General features: G+C 39.0%; 1 protein-coding gene and 1 non-coding gene across 2 annotated transcripts in view; both read left to right on the forward strand.

Annotated features, from left to right (window-relative positions):
- TOP1 (DNA topoisomerase I) overlaps window positions 1-16,422 on the forward strand; it is a 69,425-nt gene that overhangs the window by 13,904 nt on the left and 39,099 nt on the right. The window contains exons 2-3 of the mRNA XM_061127285.1: window positions 2,053-2,155; window positions 15,871-15,994. Of these exons, the coding sequence (XP_060983268.1) occupies window positions 2,053-2,155; window positions 15,871-15,994 (227 nt within the window). The remainder of the gene's footprint in view (window positions 1-2,052; window positions 2,156-15,870; window positions 15,995-16,422) is intronic.
- On the forward strand, window positions 3,273-3,379 carry LOC133045292 (U6 spliceosomal RNA). Its single transcript, XR_009690172.1, has one exon. It is a non-coding gene; the product is annotated as a U6 spliceosomal RNA (small nuclear RNA).

A 16,422-nucleotide genomic window follows, 5' to 3' on the forward strand; every position in this document is an offset into this window, starting at 1 on the left:
TATGCCCTTGGATTAATTCTGATACACTAAAATTTGAGAGTCACTAACCTAAAAAAGTAGAAAGAGATAACCATGTTCATGGATCAAAGGACACAGTGTTTTGATGTAACGTCTCTGCAAGTTGTCCTATGAACACAAACTCCTAGCTGGCTTTTTTTTTCTTTAGGAAATCAACCAACTAAATCTAAAATTCATATGGAAATACAGAAGACAGAATAGCCAAAACAATTTTGAGAAGGTACAAAGATAAAGTACTTGTATTATCTGCTCTCAAAATTACTATGGAAAAAAAGCTCTACTTTGACGTTTTAGGAGTTAATATACTCTGTGTTGGGGTCTAGTAACAGATCTACAATTTTGTGGTCACTTCATTTCCAGTTAAGAGGCCCATGGCAGTTCAATGGGGAAAAGGCAGTCTTTAAAAAAAAACAAAAACAAAAAACGGTGCTGTACGTCATTATAGATTTAAAAAATGTTCCCTGCCTCTTACCTCTGTATAAAACTCCTAGAAGAAAGAATGTTCACAATACTCATGTCTAACCAAAAAATTGTAATGCATGATATATAAAGAACTCGTGGTGGTGATGGTGTAGTTGATAAGTTGTGTCCAACTCTTTTGCAACCCCACAGACTGTCGCCCACCAGGCTCTTCTGTCCATGGTATTTCCCAGGCAAGAATACTGGAGTGGATTGCCATTTCCTTTTCCAGGGGATTTTCCTGACCCAGGGATCAGACCCTCATCTCCTGCATTGCAGGGGGATTTTTTACCGCTGAGCCACCAGGGATTCAAATAAAGAACACAGTAATAAGGCAAACACGTTTTTTTAAGTGGAGAAAAGACTTGAAGAGATACTTTACCAAAGAAGATATGAGTGGCCAGTCTGCATATGAAAAGATGCCCATCATTTAATCAGTAAACTGCATTAAAACCACAGTGAGATACCACTACATACCTGCTAGAATAGCTAAAATTAGACTGATTTTATTAGATGTTGGTGAGAATTTGCAGTAGTTGGAACTCTAATCCATTGCTGGTGGGACTGTATAATGGTATAATCACTTTGCAGTACAGTTTAGCAGTTTCCTGTAAAGTAAAACATACACTTACAGGTGACCCTGTAACTTCATCATTAAGTATATACCCAAGAGAAATTAAAACATGTCTATACAAGGACTTGTATGTGAAAGTTCATAGCAGATTTATTCATAAAAAAGCCAGTGCCTGAAAATAGCTCAAATGTCCCTCAGCAGGTGAATGGATAAATTGCAGTGTATCCCAACAATGTATTACCGTTCCAGTAAAATCTAACCAACTACTGATATATCCAACAACATGGTTGAATGACAAAAATATGTTGAGTGAAAGAAATCAGACCCAAAAGAGGATATCCTGTAGTTCCATTTATATGAAACTAGAAATTTAGATAAATCTAATCTATTGCGCTAGCGGATCAGTGGTTGCTTCAGGCTGGAGGTAAAAATGGGGATTGACTAGGAGTGGGCACAAAGGAGACTTCCAGAGATGATGGAAATGTTCTAAATTTTGATTGTGGTAGGGATTATGTCTGTGAATATGTCTGCTGGACTTACTACTCTGTATCTTTGAAATGTATCTTGCTATGTAGAAATTATACTGCTTTAAGTTGATTTAAAAACTTGTATCTCTTAAGGTTTGGATTTTCCACAAGTTACATAGATAACCATCTGATCTTGAGAGGTGGTGTTCAAGATTTATCCTTTGAATCGTTTATGGCTTAGTTTTCCTGGTATCAGGTCTAGGGAGAAGAATGCCAACTGTTACCTTCTTTTACAGTAGAATTGGCTCCCCCTTCTCTTCGTGCTTATAACATATCTTGGTTTTAGAGGTAGGGTAATGGGATGCCTTGTCTGGGCTGGTTTGTGAAGTCTTTTTCTCCAGTGGAATATGCTATTATAGATGGCTACCATGCCATTGAAGTCCTGTCATTGTGCTTCTTGACCAGCTCATCAAGGTAGATGGGCAGGAAATAGCGCATGACTCCTCATAACTGACTCATCTCTTATGGTTGCAGATTCTCATAAACACAAAGATAAGCATAAAGATCGAGAACACCGGCACAAAGAGCACAAGAAGGACAAGGAGAAAGACCGAGAGAAGTCCAAGCACAGCAACAGGTAAGGGCTGAACCATCAGGCTCCTCGCCATTCAGGCCCCTCCTCCTCGGTTCAGGCCCCTCGTCGTTCATGCCCCTCTTCATTCAGGCCCCTCGCCTTTCAGGCCCCTCGACGTTCAGGTCCCTCCTCATTCAGGTCCCTCCTCATTCAGGTCCATCGTCGTTCAGGTCCCTCGTCATTCAGATCCCTCGTCATTCAAGTAGGCTTGGCTTACTTGAAATAGGCCTGAACTTGAACCACAGGTAAATACATGGATGGCCTTGATAATTCAAGCCTTACTGGCGATGCCATTGTTCATTCAGATCAGAATGTCCAAAGCAAGTATGGTAAATTGTTAACACAGGATGGCATTTCATCAAGTGTCCAGAGAACTTGCTTTGATAAAAGGTGACTGGATTGGAAACTTGATAGATATAGATTGATATTTTTCTTCTTTCTGTACTTTAAAGGGTTTAAGTTTAAAAATTCTTAACTTAGGCTTCCATGGTCTATTAGTCCCTGAAATCATATACAAAAGGTTGGGTATATGAGATGTTCCTGAAGAGACCATTCCTAGCTTTCATCAGTTTACCAGAGGGCTTCAGTTCTCACAAAAGCCAGTGATCACCAGTGTAAATGAAACTCAGAGGTGTTGCCCTCTGGGATCCAGGAGGGATCAGAAAGATGTTTTCTTGTTCATTTTGCCTCCTTTTTTTGGTGTAGGTGGCAGGTGGTTAAGCCCAAAGACAGGGTATCTTTAGGTGTAGGACTACTTATTGAAAATGAGGACTTAAACTTCCATTTTGAGTTAAAGGCAGTTGTTGGGGGAAAGCCGTATGATATTCCCATAATTGTCTAAATTTTGTGGGAAGGAACTTAAGGCACAAGTGCCTTCAACCTAGAGTCTCTTAGAACTACTTCATTAGGTCGGCTTATTGTCTATAGACAAAATATTTTTAACATAAATACATGGTCAAAAGTTTTTCTCCAGTGTATACAAAAATCTACAAGTAAATAAAAATGAGACAGATAATCCAGCAGAAAAATTCATGAGAGGATGGAGCAAACTCTTCACAAAAGAAGATATCCAAATGGCCAGTGGAAACACTAGAAGGTGCTCAACATCATTCATCAGGGAGTGCTCGCTTTGGCAGCACATATACTAAAATTGGAACGATACAGAGAAGATTAGCATGGCCCATGTACAAGGTTGACACGAAAATTTGTGAAGCATTCCATATTTTTATGCCTTATCAACCCAAATATTAACTGATAGCATTTCTTTCTACTAAAATTCCAAAATATAAATAGGTTCACAGGAATATGTGCTGTTGTACGAACACAAGACCAGTTTAAGAATTTAAGAAAGAATAAAATGTACCAACATAACAAAAAAAAAAAAAAAATACATTCATCAGGGAAATGCAACTTCAATATAATATCCTACGCAATGTAATAATAGCTAATTATTAAAATAATGCTAATTCTAAGACCTTCAAATGGTGTGGAACAGTCCCATGTCTGATGGGACTCTAAATTGTTGAATCATTTCACGAAACTACTTAGCTGTGTCTTCTAAAATTAACATATGTATACCTTGTAACCTAAGAATTCCATTCCCAAGTATATTCGCAACAGAAATGTGTGTATATGGGCACCAAAGGGCAGGTAAAAAGATATTTAGAGCTGCATTGTTTTTAATAACCCCAAAGTAAAAATCTCCCAAATGCCCGTTAGTAGTAAAATGGATAAAGTGTGGTATATTCCTATTATATCTTAGGATACTATATATAAATAAATATGAAAGTAATAAACATAGGTGAATTCCACAAATCTATGTTGAATGAAGAAAACTAGCCAAAAACTACATAGTGTATGCTTCAATTTGTTTGAGACTGAAAAACAGAAAAATTAATCAAGACCTTTAGAATCCAGGGTCATAGTTATCTTTGGTGAGGAAGGAAAGGTAGCGGTTGTAAAATGGTATGAGGGGTACTTCTGGAGTGGTATCAGTGGTATTTTTCTTGACTTTTGTGGCAATCACATTGTAGCTTTATTTTGTGATAACTCTTTGAACTCTGCATTCTATATATATGCTACTTTTATTTTTAAAAATTATTAAAAATAAGGCTTATCATGGAAAAGGCATGATAAAGTGAATTCTTTCTGTCTTTTTATAATCATTAAAAAATTTTAAATGAAAATTTTAAGGGAAGAAGTCTTTATGAATCATTAAAATAACCAGATTAATTTTCTGTAGTGAGGATGTTTCTTCAGGAATCATCTACCACTCCTGTGGTCTTTCCCCACAACTTGCTCATTTCTTATCACTTGATTATCTAGTTTCCATTAGTCCAGTAAATTTAGTTTTAGTACTAATAGTTGAATCCGGTTCACATGCACCTTTTCTTCAGTTTGTAGTCATCTACCTAATATTAATATCTATGTAGATTTGAGAGCAAAGATTATTGCCAGGAATAAAGAAGTTCATTTCATAATGATAAAGAAAGGGACTAATAATCAAGAGGACGTAACAGGTACAAAGCTTCCCTGGTGGCTCTGCCTGCCAGTGCAAGAGAGGCAGGTTCAGTCTCCTGCCTCAGGAAGAGCCTTGGAGTAGGAAATGGCAACCCACTCCAGTATTATTGTCTGGAAAATTCCTTGAACAGAGGAGCCGTGCAGACTATAGAGTCCATGGGTTCACAAAGAGTTGGGACACGAATGAACAGTAGCAAAGAGTATGAACAGTTATAAATGTTAATATAATCAGTTATAACTGACATCAGAGTCTCAAAATAGATGAAGTGAAAACTGTTAGAATTGCAAAGAGAAATAATATTTATAGTTAGATTTTGCTACCTCTTTCTCAATTGATAGGAAAATCATCAAGGATATAGAAGACTTTAAACATCATCAATGAGCCTGATTTAATTGACATTTATAGAATATTATACTCAGCAGTAAAATACACATGGAACATTCGCCAAGGTACACCATGTTCTGGGCTGAGGCCTTGAAACTAACTTCCCCTGGCTTTCCACTTTTCTGTCTACCTTTTTCATCTTCTCATTCCAGATTGCAGAATGATTCTCTAAGTCTGGCTGTCTTTCTCTGCTGCATCTCTTGTGATTCACCCTTCTTTCACCTTCCATTTCTAGTCTCCCTTAACTGCTTTTCTGTTGCTCAAAACACAGAGTGTCTTCTGAATACCTCTAGGTTTTCAAATATGCTGTTACTGGTTCTGGAAGACTCTGTTGCCCTCCTAATAACATTCTTTTAATTGCAGCTTAGAGTTCTTCTTTCGGGTATCTTTTCTGCCTGTCCCCCCCTGCCCCCATGTTAAAGTACCATTTTTAAGGGTTCTCTGGCACCTTGAATATATCCCTCTCACAGTCGTTACCAAGTTGTGGTGGTGTTGTAATTGTCTCTCTACTTTTCTATGTGACCTGTTTGACTCTTGATGTCCCTGGGAACAACATTGGGGTCTGTTGTCTTCATTTATGTCCTCAAGGCTTACTGTAGTACCTGACAGATAGGTGGTACTTAGTAGTATATATTTATTGAATCAGTGAGTGGTGTACCTATGGTTACACCAGTTACCATCGTCTCTCTCCTTTTCGCATATTCTCAATATTCTGTAGGAGAGTTCCCTTTGGTCATCCCACATTTCAAACACTTTTTGTGTGTGTTTCTGTCTGAAATATGTAGAACATAAAGTTTGTCATTTGGGGGAAGTGGCATTCACTGTATTGTACAACCATCCCTAGTATCCATCTTTAGAACTTCTTCATCATTCCAGATAATCTCGGTACTTCTTAAATAATACTTCTTATTTCCCCTTCCTCCTGTCCTTTAGCAGCTTCTATTTTCTGTCTCTGAATTGTTCTATTCTAGCTACCTCAGTCAGGTAAGTGGAGTCATAAAGTATTTTTCGTTTTTGTGTCTGGCTTATTTTCCTTAGCATAATGTTTTCAAGGTTCATCCATTTTACTGAGTATCAGAATTCCATTTTTATTTATAGTGGAATAATATTTCATTGCATGCCTGCCACAATTAAATTCTTTCATCTGTTGTTGGATGCTTGGATTGTTTCCACCTTTTCGCTATTGTGAATAATACTGCTATGCACCAGGGTGTACAAGTGTCTGGAGTCCCTGCTTTCAATTCTTTTGGGTGTATACTTAGGAGTAGAATTGCTGATCATGTCAAACAAGAATTTTTATCTTGCTTGCCATATTTATGATGTGCTAGTTGATGTGAAGGGCCAAAAATATATGAGATAGTCTTGACTATGAAGAACTTAATCATCTGAGGAAAATGCTTACACATGGATCAGATGAAGAAAAACTAATTTTTATCTTAACCTGAAATCTGTCCAAAAAAAGACTTTAAAAGGATAGAAGTTACTATTTAAGCCATAAGCTTTTAAAAAATGGGCGTTTTATTCTCTGACACATCTTACTTCACCAGCCATAATTTGCTATTTGTGATGGAAGAAAAGAATTAGGTAGAAGTGGCATAAAAAGGCTTTGGGACAGAAGTTCGATCCCTGTCCTGATTTACCAAAATCTGTTAAAAAATTTTAGAATGTAATTTTTTTTAAAGCCTTATTCATCTTATTTTTTAAAAGTTTTTATTTATGGCAGCGCTGGGTCTTTGCTGCGTGGGCTTGTCTCTGTTTGCAGGCTTTTCATTGCGGTGGCTTCTCTTGTTGTGGAGCACAGGCTTTATGGTGAACAGGCTTCTGTAGTTGAGGGATGCACAGTTTTAGTTGCTCCATGGCATGTGGGATCTTCCCAGATCAGGGATCTAACCTGTGTCTTCTGCTTTGGCAGGCAGGTTCTGTACCACTGAGCCACCAGGGAAACCCAAGGATGTAATTTTGACATCATTTTTCTTGAAGTCCACAAGGGCTTTCTTGTCTGTCTAGAAGAACGTCTCCTGGTTCTGGTCTCTCCACTTAAGTGTCTTGTGATGTTGACTAGTTTACTTAACCTTCCTCAACTGAACTTTCTTGTCTTCCTTAAAAGTGTACTTTTCCACGATTATAGGATAGGCAAATTCAGGAGTTTATTCTGTGCAGTTTTGTGCCTTTTAATATTTTCTTTATTTTCTAATCAGAATACTTGAAAAATAATAGCCTGTTTGCCAAAAGGCATTGAAAGAACCTGTCCCTAGGTTTTGTTTACACACGACTAAATCTAGCCCTGGATCTCTAATTCACATGTGAGTAAGTTTACGACAGTTTAACCAGATGATGTGTTGTAAGCAGACTTTTAAGTACTTCCTGTTTTGACCTCTGTTGACACACTGCCGCTTTGCAACAAAGCAAGTGTATTGGTTATGGTCCAGTAAAATCCTGTACACTGTGTTCCTTTTTAAATGACTTCTGATCTTTCTGGTAGTTTTGGGTTTCTTTTTCTTCTTCAGCACATTAAGGAATCCTTGAGGATTGTTTAATCACCTCTGAAGCCCAGAATAATTAAGATTTAGTATGTTCTGTTCCAAAATGCTTTATTTTAAAATTTTGCTCATCAACCCTGCCTACTTTTGTGGCCATCTATTATGAAGAAACAAGTTCTACAGTAATGTGTTTCTATATTCCTTCCTTCTCTGCTAGATCCTGGCATCAATGATTTTTCATTAGGTTACACTTAGGACCCAAATCCAGGAGGCCTCTTTCTCCTGCATAGTAATGTTGTACTGCATACTTGGAGTGTCAGAGAATGGGAAATGAGCCTTTCTGAGACAGATGGGATTTAGACCTACCTCTCAGGAGATCCCATCTTATTCATGTACTTCCTCCTCTTATTATTCTCATCCAAGATGCTCCATAGGGGAAGTGGGGTGTTAAAGGTCATTCTATTTCATGTCTTTTGTGTGTGGACATGAGTCTGAGGCGACAGGCCCCAGGTCACACAGCAGTGTGGTCACAGAGTGAGGCTGAGAGACCAGGGCTTCTAAGTCCTAGTGTGACTTTAAAGGACCTGATGTAAGGTAAAGCAAATCTCTCTCCCGAAGAAGTTAGTTGTGTCGCTAAACTGTCTGTGTTTAAATACAAGCACCTCTTTCTCATGCATATGGTAGGCAACTTAGGTTTTACAATGCCGGATCCTTTCAGATGCTGCCTCTTTCTTTTTGGCCCCAAATCCCTAGACGTTTTGGCACTAGAAGTATTAACCTCATTAAATTCTGACCTTGTGAAAACCCCGTCTCTGACTATCTGGCATATAGGAAATTTATACCAAAGTCAAATAAAAATAATTTCTTCTATTATCTGTCTCTGATACTGCTTTTTTCTGTTAGCTTTGATATTTAGCACTTATAGTCTTTTAAAGCAATATATAAATCTTCTCTAAAGAAACAAAAGGAATTCTCTGACTAGATGCTAAAGAATCACTGAGCTTGTAGGATTTGACCCAGATACTTCTCTTGAAAGGTTGCATTCTTAGCATAAGTTATCTTTAATACTAGACCTGTCATATATACAACATCATTAAAAGCAGTTGGGGGTGCTTATTTTAGAAAATAAAGGACTATCACATGTGAAACTTAAGATTTCTCCTGCCAACTTTTGACTGTGTGCATCTCTTGTCTTTTTTAAACCTGATCCTCAGAGTGGAGTGAAAAATTTGTGGAAATCCAGGGAAGATAGAACAGCAATGCTGTGAAATATAGTAAGGGAAGTGCTTTTTCAACCCTGTTGGTAGTACTAATTTATACAGTCAGTGTGAGAATAAGGATGCTTTTGGTTTCTGCCTTCCCTTCAGTTACATATCCTACCTGAATTAAAGTTGAGAGAAATAGATTTTTAGGAAAATGCACTGGAATTAATCAACTGGTTCTCAGATTAGGGAAATTTTTCTGCAAATAATCAGATTTAAAAAGATGTGTTTACTGCTTTTTTTGGGGGGTGGGGCGGGGGCAGCTTATTGCTGAAGCCCTCCATTTATCTACACGTTCTCATAGCAGCCTGTCTTGGGGAAATGGACAATTAACATAGTTAAGTGGAAGAGGTTGGGTAGTTAAGAAATGAGGCCGAGTATCACCACCATATTCATGTGATGTAGTGAAAAGCACACTGAATTAGAAGTGGAGAGGCCCAGTCCTATCGTTGACTAGCTGTGTGTCCTTATCCAAGCCGCTTAACTTCTGCATCTTTTTCCACTTTGGTTGAATGTTAATAGCAACACTAGCCTGGTCAAGCTTTCAAGTGTGTAAGGGAGAATTCAATGTAAATATGCATATAAAAGCTGTTTGGAAACTAACATACTCAGTAATTGATGAGATTATGATGAGTATCACAAAGCCTGATAGAATTGCCATTCTAATAAATTGAAGCTGTTGATTTTGGTAGTTGAATCTAATTTAGTAGTTACTTATTGATGATAGCAAATTTGGTGCTCTAGTTTTCAATGATACCTAGCCCTATTATGATGACCTGTAGTCTTTTTGTTGTTGTTGTTGTTAAAGCCTTTTCGGGGTGGAAAGGGTATTTGAGCTAGCCATGGAAAGATGGTTAAGATCTTGACAAGGGAAGGTGATGGCTAGAAAGAGTGACATTTTAGACAGTGAGAAAAGATAAAATATGGAAGGGCTGTCATGTACTTTGCTCTGGGGAAAATCCAGTTAGGTGGTTGCCTAGGTTAATAGGATGGATTAGAAAATGGGGCCTCCAAAAAGTTGCTTGATGCAGAACTCCTAAATACTATTTCAGGAAGCTGAGATTTGATTCTGAAGGGAGCAAGAAGCCGCTGAAAATAGTTGAGAAAGGGAAATATAAGACTTAGTCACAAGTGACATGGGGGGGTTGTCTAAGAAAAAGGATTCCTAGCTTGAGTAACTGGGTGACTATTTACCCTGTTAATAGAGAGAAAGAACTTAGAGGAGAAATGGGAGTTCTGTAAGATTCCACTCAACTACCAGGTTTTAATAACTGTTGGGATTTTGCCTATTAACCTTATAATGGTGGATGAGCATTAAGAAATCTGGGAACTTCCTTGGTGGTTCAGTGATTACAAGTCTGCGCTTCCAATGCAGGGGTCCTGGGTTTGATCTCTGGTAGGGGACTAAGATCCCATATGCCCAAAAATAAGTAAATAAAGAAATCTTCACTTCTTAAAGCCTTTCAGAAACTAGCTTCTGTGGTTTTTTTCAGAGGCAACTTTAGAATTTATCTACCTAAAAATTTTGATTTAACAAATGTTACTTAAGCTTTAATTATCTGCTTTCCTTTGAAGGGCCATGGATTTCTTCCTTTCGCAGATCTTTCTAGGCTCTCCCAGAGGAATCCACTATGACTCCATTGACTGCACCCTTCGGGGGGCTGTTGCCTTGAGGAAATGGGCAGGTCGCTGGAATGAGTTTGTTCTCTTAGCCATTAGTGGCTAGGTCCTATTCTCAGAAGATAAAGAGGCTCCCCCTTCTCTTCCTAGCAGTGTTTCCTTTTTGCCTTATTTGGGGAGTAAGGCACCAGAATGGTCAAAGGCATGACTTCCTGAGTTTAAATCCTAGTCATTGCTCATTAGATATATTTTCTTGGGTGAGTTACTGAACCTTCCTGTGTCTCAGTTTCCATATGTGTAAAATGAAGATATTTATGTCAGAGTTTTGTTATGGGGATTAAATTGCTTAGAAGAGTGCCTGGGACTTTGTACTGTTTAAGTGTCTGCTAAATATTTTTATTAGTGATAGAGGACAGACCATTGTTTTAGTTTTCTTTAGCAGATTTAAATGGTTTCCCATAGCCAACATCCTAGTTTCCCAGAGGATCAGACCGGGGTTTTTTCCTAAAGAGGCAGCAAATGCCTTCTCGAGGCAGAAGAAGAATATTTTTCTGTCTTGGGCTTCCTGCTGCCACCTCCCTACTTCCACCGTCTCTCTCATCCTTCTTCGTAAGTGCCTAGGGGAGCCTGGGTCAACTCTCTTGTTTTATCTGCACAGGTCCACCAAGAGTCACACAAGAGGTATGATGGATACAGTGAGATATCAGCTGGATCTCTTTTGGAAGCAGCCAGAGGGGCAGTATAGTGGGAGTGCATGGTTAGATGCATGGGCTTCAGATGGCCTGGGTTCAAACTCTGGCTCCACTACTTGCCAGTGGGACAAATAATTTAACTTGTCTCCCTGAATTTTTTGTTTTTGCTGTGTTGGATCTTCCCATTTATTCTCTTTGGCATTGACTTTTGCTTGTCCAGACTCTGATGTTTGGTAGATTTTATCCCCAAACAGATATGAGCCCAAGCCAAGGAGTCAGCTTTTGTGTATACCCAATAATTGGATGCTTTCTGAGTTCCTGATGATGAAATTTATATTTTATCCAAAAGTGTGACCATTTCGGAGATTCTAGGAATGCCAGCTACTGTCTGTATTTTAGCGTTCACTGTACCCCAGACTAAACTCATTCTTAAAGTGTATTTGTTCTTCACATCTCTGGGTTTCCTTACTATGATCATTATTAAGTTTTTCTAGTTTATTTTTCTTATTTAGCCACACTGAAGTTTCTTCAGTATTGGAGTCACCTGTACTGCTGCCCCAAACTGGCCAGTATTCTAGTCCTCAGTTTTATTTACAACCCATTCTGTGACTTTTACATATTGTGTGTATTGTGTATGGAAAAGTAGTGGGATCAGTACATAGACATGGGTAACATCTCTTAAAACAAGATAGTCAACATATGAACTCCTCTTTTGCAGTGGTCAGAATTTCCATCATCTCACTATCATCAGTGGAAAGGTAATGCCCTTTAAGCCACTGTGAAAGTCAAGCCAGTTTTAAGTCTTTTGGAAAAAGAGGTACATGGTAGGAAATCCTGAATGATGATGAGTCAGCCTCACTGATCCCAGATTGGCTGCATTTGTACCACTGGCCAAATCCTGCTTCTGACTTGCACGGCACAGCCTTCGACATGCTTCTGTGTCACAAGACTTTGACCTCCAAAAGCATCTGCTGCTCACTTCCGGTAGATACCTCGGGAAGACTGACCCTGCGGTTTGCTTTTGGCAGCACTCCTGTCGGTGTCGGGGTATGGACGAGGGGGTAGGACTCCCGGTACTCTGGTCTCTGTTTCTGGAGGCAGGGACAGGAACAGCCCATGACAAGTAGACACGATGTTAGCATTGTGTTCAGAGACTTAATACAGCTTCGTAAACCCACATTTCTAACAGTCCCCAATGGAATGGCTTGTACCACAAGATGTTCCTTAACTCTGAATCTTCTGAACTCAGTATAAAAATGCAAACTGGTTCTCTTCTATCTAAACAATTGGGAATAGAGGAGAGTGAGATGCCTTTGAAAGTCAAGTTGGTAGTTTCATCTCTTTTGGACTTTGCAATTAATTGTGACCTACAAAGGGATTACCACACTAGCAGAAACTTTGAATTTCCTGAATAGATTTCCCTCTGGTTAGCAGGCAGAGGAAGTACTGACTTCTTTCTCTTACCTGGGGTTGGCCTGAGGATCAGTGCCACTGCCATGTCACTTGTTGACTTCTTTTCCCTGATCTCTGTGTGGCATGATAATGAATAGCAAAGCTGAAAACTGGAGTGTATACTCATGGTTCCCATGCTGTGATTGCCAGGAGACCAGAAAGCCAGTTTTCTAGTATAACAGAATCATGTTCTAAGAATTGCTTTCATTGAGAAAGAGAACAAAGCAACTAGGGCAGCGGAGGCAAAGAGGTGGAACATAAAGGAATAAGGACTGTAGAGCATTCCTAAACTCAGATTCCTGAATCAGCCTTTTAGTTTCATGGGAAGACAGTCTCAGAGGTAGCTATCCCAGAGTTTTATCATTTCCGATATCCTAGGTCTTGTCTAGAAGGTTGATGGTAGAGGAAAATCTTTTAACTTTATACATCAAGTCTTAGACTGCCCATGTCTTTGTCTCTTTAACACTAGGCTTCCCTTAAGTGGTGGCTGTCAGCTTCATGGAAATGTAATGATACTGATCTAGTAGAAGGTGCTCTGAACTCAGAGATGGAAATGCTGAGTTTAAATCCCAGCTCCCCTTCTTTCTAACACTGTAACTTGGAATAAGACTTTGAACCACTGGCTCCTCTGTTTCTTAATCAGTAGGAGGCAATGGCACCCCACTCCAGTACTCTTGCCTGGAAAATCCCATGGACGGAGGAGCCTGGTAGGCTGTGGTCAATGGGGTCGCTAGGAGTCGGACACGACTGAGCGACTTCACTTTCACTTTTCACTTTCATGCATTGGAGAAGGAAATGGCAACCTACTCCATTGTTCTTGCCTGGAGAATCACAGGGACGGGGTAGCCTGATGGGCTGCCATCTATGGGGTCTCACAGAGTCAGACACGACTGAAGTGACGCAGCAGCGGCAGCAAGAGAATAATAAAGACTTCTTCACAGAGGTGTTCTGAGAACTGAGTGAAATAATGTATGTGAAAGCACTGAACATATTGCTTGCTTAAGTTTGTCCTTTTTTCTTATTCTGGGGGGAAAGTATATCTAATCATTAATATTATGGATGTCATTGTTCCAGATTTTTTGCTTTTAGGCAGAAACTTCTTTAGATGACCTTTAATTCCTCTTAGAGTTAATGTTCAAAACAAAGCTGAAACTTCAGTGCTTGTACATAAAATAGTAAGCTCACACATTCTGCTGGTAGTGTCAAAGCCATGGGCCTGTGATTTCATATATGTAAACTCCTGAAGAATCAATTGCAATCCTGACAACTACTCTTTGAGTATGCTAATGCTGAAAGAATTCAGGAGACCTGAAAGTAAGAGCATTATTGTAATTGGTATCCATTTTGTACAAAATAAAGAATAAGTTGTTTCTAAAACACTGCTGTGGTGAAAACGGATTATGAGAGCACATTGCTTAGAGTGACTTCGTAACAACGCTAAGAGTAAAAAGCATGGTGGGAAAAATTGATCATCATGCGCTAGCACACTAGAATTTAAAAAAAAACACACAAAACTGGACTTACATAGAAATCTGTTATTTTCCAGTGTGTGGCACATCTAAATAACAACCTAATTAATGAGAACAACACAGAGGGAGGAATATATAAACCAAGGAAAGTGGACATTGCTTTATTTTTCCTCTGTTGATAGTTCTGGGTCTTCCCTAAACCTGTAGTCCTGTTTATACTCATCACCCTGCCCTCTTGGCTGGATTTCATAGTTTTTGCTGATTTATTATCCAAGCCCCCATCATTAGTTGGGGCTCCTTTTGTTTCCAGAGATGTGGTTGATACCACTTGGTGTCCTGACCCAGGTTCTGGGGCTTTCACCTGACTGGTATCATCTGTTTCTCCCTTTCTGACCTTGGGTGTAGCTGAAAATGCTAGCCAGATCTCTTTAGCACAAACTTCATGGAATGGTTGTAACCTAATGACCTCATTGCTGGTAAAATCTGTTTGTTTTTTTTTCCTGGGCTGAATGTGGTAAATGTGACAGATGGGAAATACAGTCTATGGTAGGAAAAGCAAGAGCCTGTGCTGCCTGTAGGATTGGCTGTCTGTCAGCTGGGGTTGTTGTCAGCTATCCTGTTTCTAGGGATGACCCCCAGTTCATAGCCCTTGAATTCACGTTCTCTTTTGGTAACTTGTGGAACATATTGGCTGCTGCAGTGAGCAGGGTTCCTAAGCTGCCTGCCCAGTGCACTGAAGAAAATAGTCATCCAGTGTCCTGCCACCTTAAAATACAGCTCCTGAATTTTGCTCCTTAGTTTTTGTCCACTTGCATGTTTCTATGTAACTGCAGTTATTTTATATATTCCGTATTTTTTTTTTGCTTGTCTTAAATTTATCATGTGTAATTACAGGACTCACAAATTATAGCATAACAGCTACATAATGATAACTGTGATGTATAGCTTTGGTATATCACAGTTTCCCCCTCTGATTATTTACAAAGGCTCTATCTGGTTTCTTGGTGGTTTTTTATTTGTTTGTTCTTGTTTGTTTTTTCATCATGTGAAGCATCAAAGTGAACATCTTTCTGTAATGCTTTTCCCAGAGAGAAATCTCCAGGAGCTAGACCCCAGGGTATGAATATTTTAATGGTTCTTGTTTTATAATGTCATGTTTTGTTTTCCTGAGGAGTAGCACTTTTTTTTTTTTAATAGTATTACCAGTGTGTACACAAACACCTTTAAAAGCAAGGCTTTGAAAAACAGGCCCTCAAAGCATGCCCTTGCTTTGAGATCGGGCTTTTCTTATTGTGAGGAAAGGACCAAGCAGGATTTAGGAGCCCCTTGTAGAAGTGACTAGCTCTTCCTCAGCTGGCAGGAAACACCGACTGTGTCGGCTGCTCACTGCACAAAGCCCAGGCGTGGCCACATTTATGGTATGTCTCCAGTCTGGCACTGAGCCACTAAATGATTTTTGGTGAGCTGTTCTTACCTCCTCACATCAGATGTGAGTGCTCAAGTTGGAGCTTTCATTATAGTTTTTTGCTGGTAGAATGTTGTAGAAATACAATGGGTTTGTTGTATCATAGACACTTTAAAAAAAATGTCCTAGTATGTTTAAAATAACTGTGTTTCTCCCTTTGATTCCTTTGCTCTTTGAAAAACTTAAGACATTAAGCAAGATAAAGTCTGATGTAGTGAAGAGTTTCTGCTTAAATTTTCTGTCAGGACTGGTTATTTAAAGCATTGTAAGTTTCCATGGTTCATGTTATCTCAGGGCATCTTGTGAGTTAATCTTGTGAAATGAATCCTGTGGTCCCTACTCTGGGCTTACTGTTTGTGTCTTATTTTCACAGTGAACATAAAGATTCTGAAAAGAAACACAAAGAGAAGGAGAAAACCAAACACAAAGATGGAAGTTCAGAGAAGCATAAAGACAAACACAAAGACAGAGACAAGGAAAAACGAAAGGAAGAAAAGGTACAGAACTTCCCAGTGGAGAAGGAAGAGGTGTGGGGTGTATTTTTCATTTTGTTTACCTTTGAAAGCAAGTCATGAAAGTACCTTCATTGAGAAGTAAGATCCTCTGACCATTTTTTTTTAAATTTATTTTTTTATTGAAGGATAATTGTTTTATAGGAAGAATTTCGTCATCCCCTGACCTTTGAGTGAAAAAGTCTGTGTCAAGAGATGTCAGAGCCTACCAGAGTCTTAAATGATGAAAACCAAACTCTACCACTGTATTTCATGTACCAAATCTATCCATGTCATTACCTTACTTTATATGGTAAATTGAGGGATGTAGGACTTCTGGAAAAGTCAGTTTTCTGTCTTGGGGAAAATCAGTTTTTTGTTTTTGAGAGAAGGCCTAATACCACATTGGTCCTCTGTTGAATGAAACTTCTTCC

This window comes from Dama dama, chromosome 23 (assembly GCF_033118175.1).
Source record: "Dama dama isolate Ldn47 chromosome 23, ASM3311817v1, whole genome shotgun sequence".
NCBI lineage: Eukaryota > Metazoa > Chordata > Mammalia > Artiodactyla > Cervidae > Dama > Dama dama.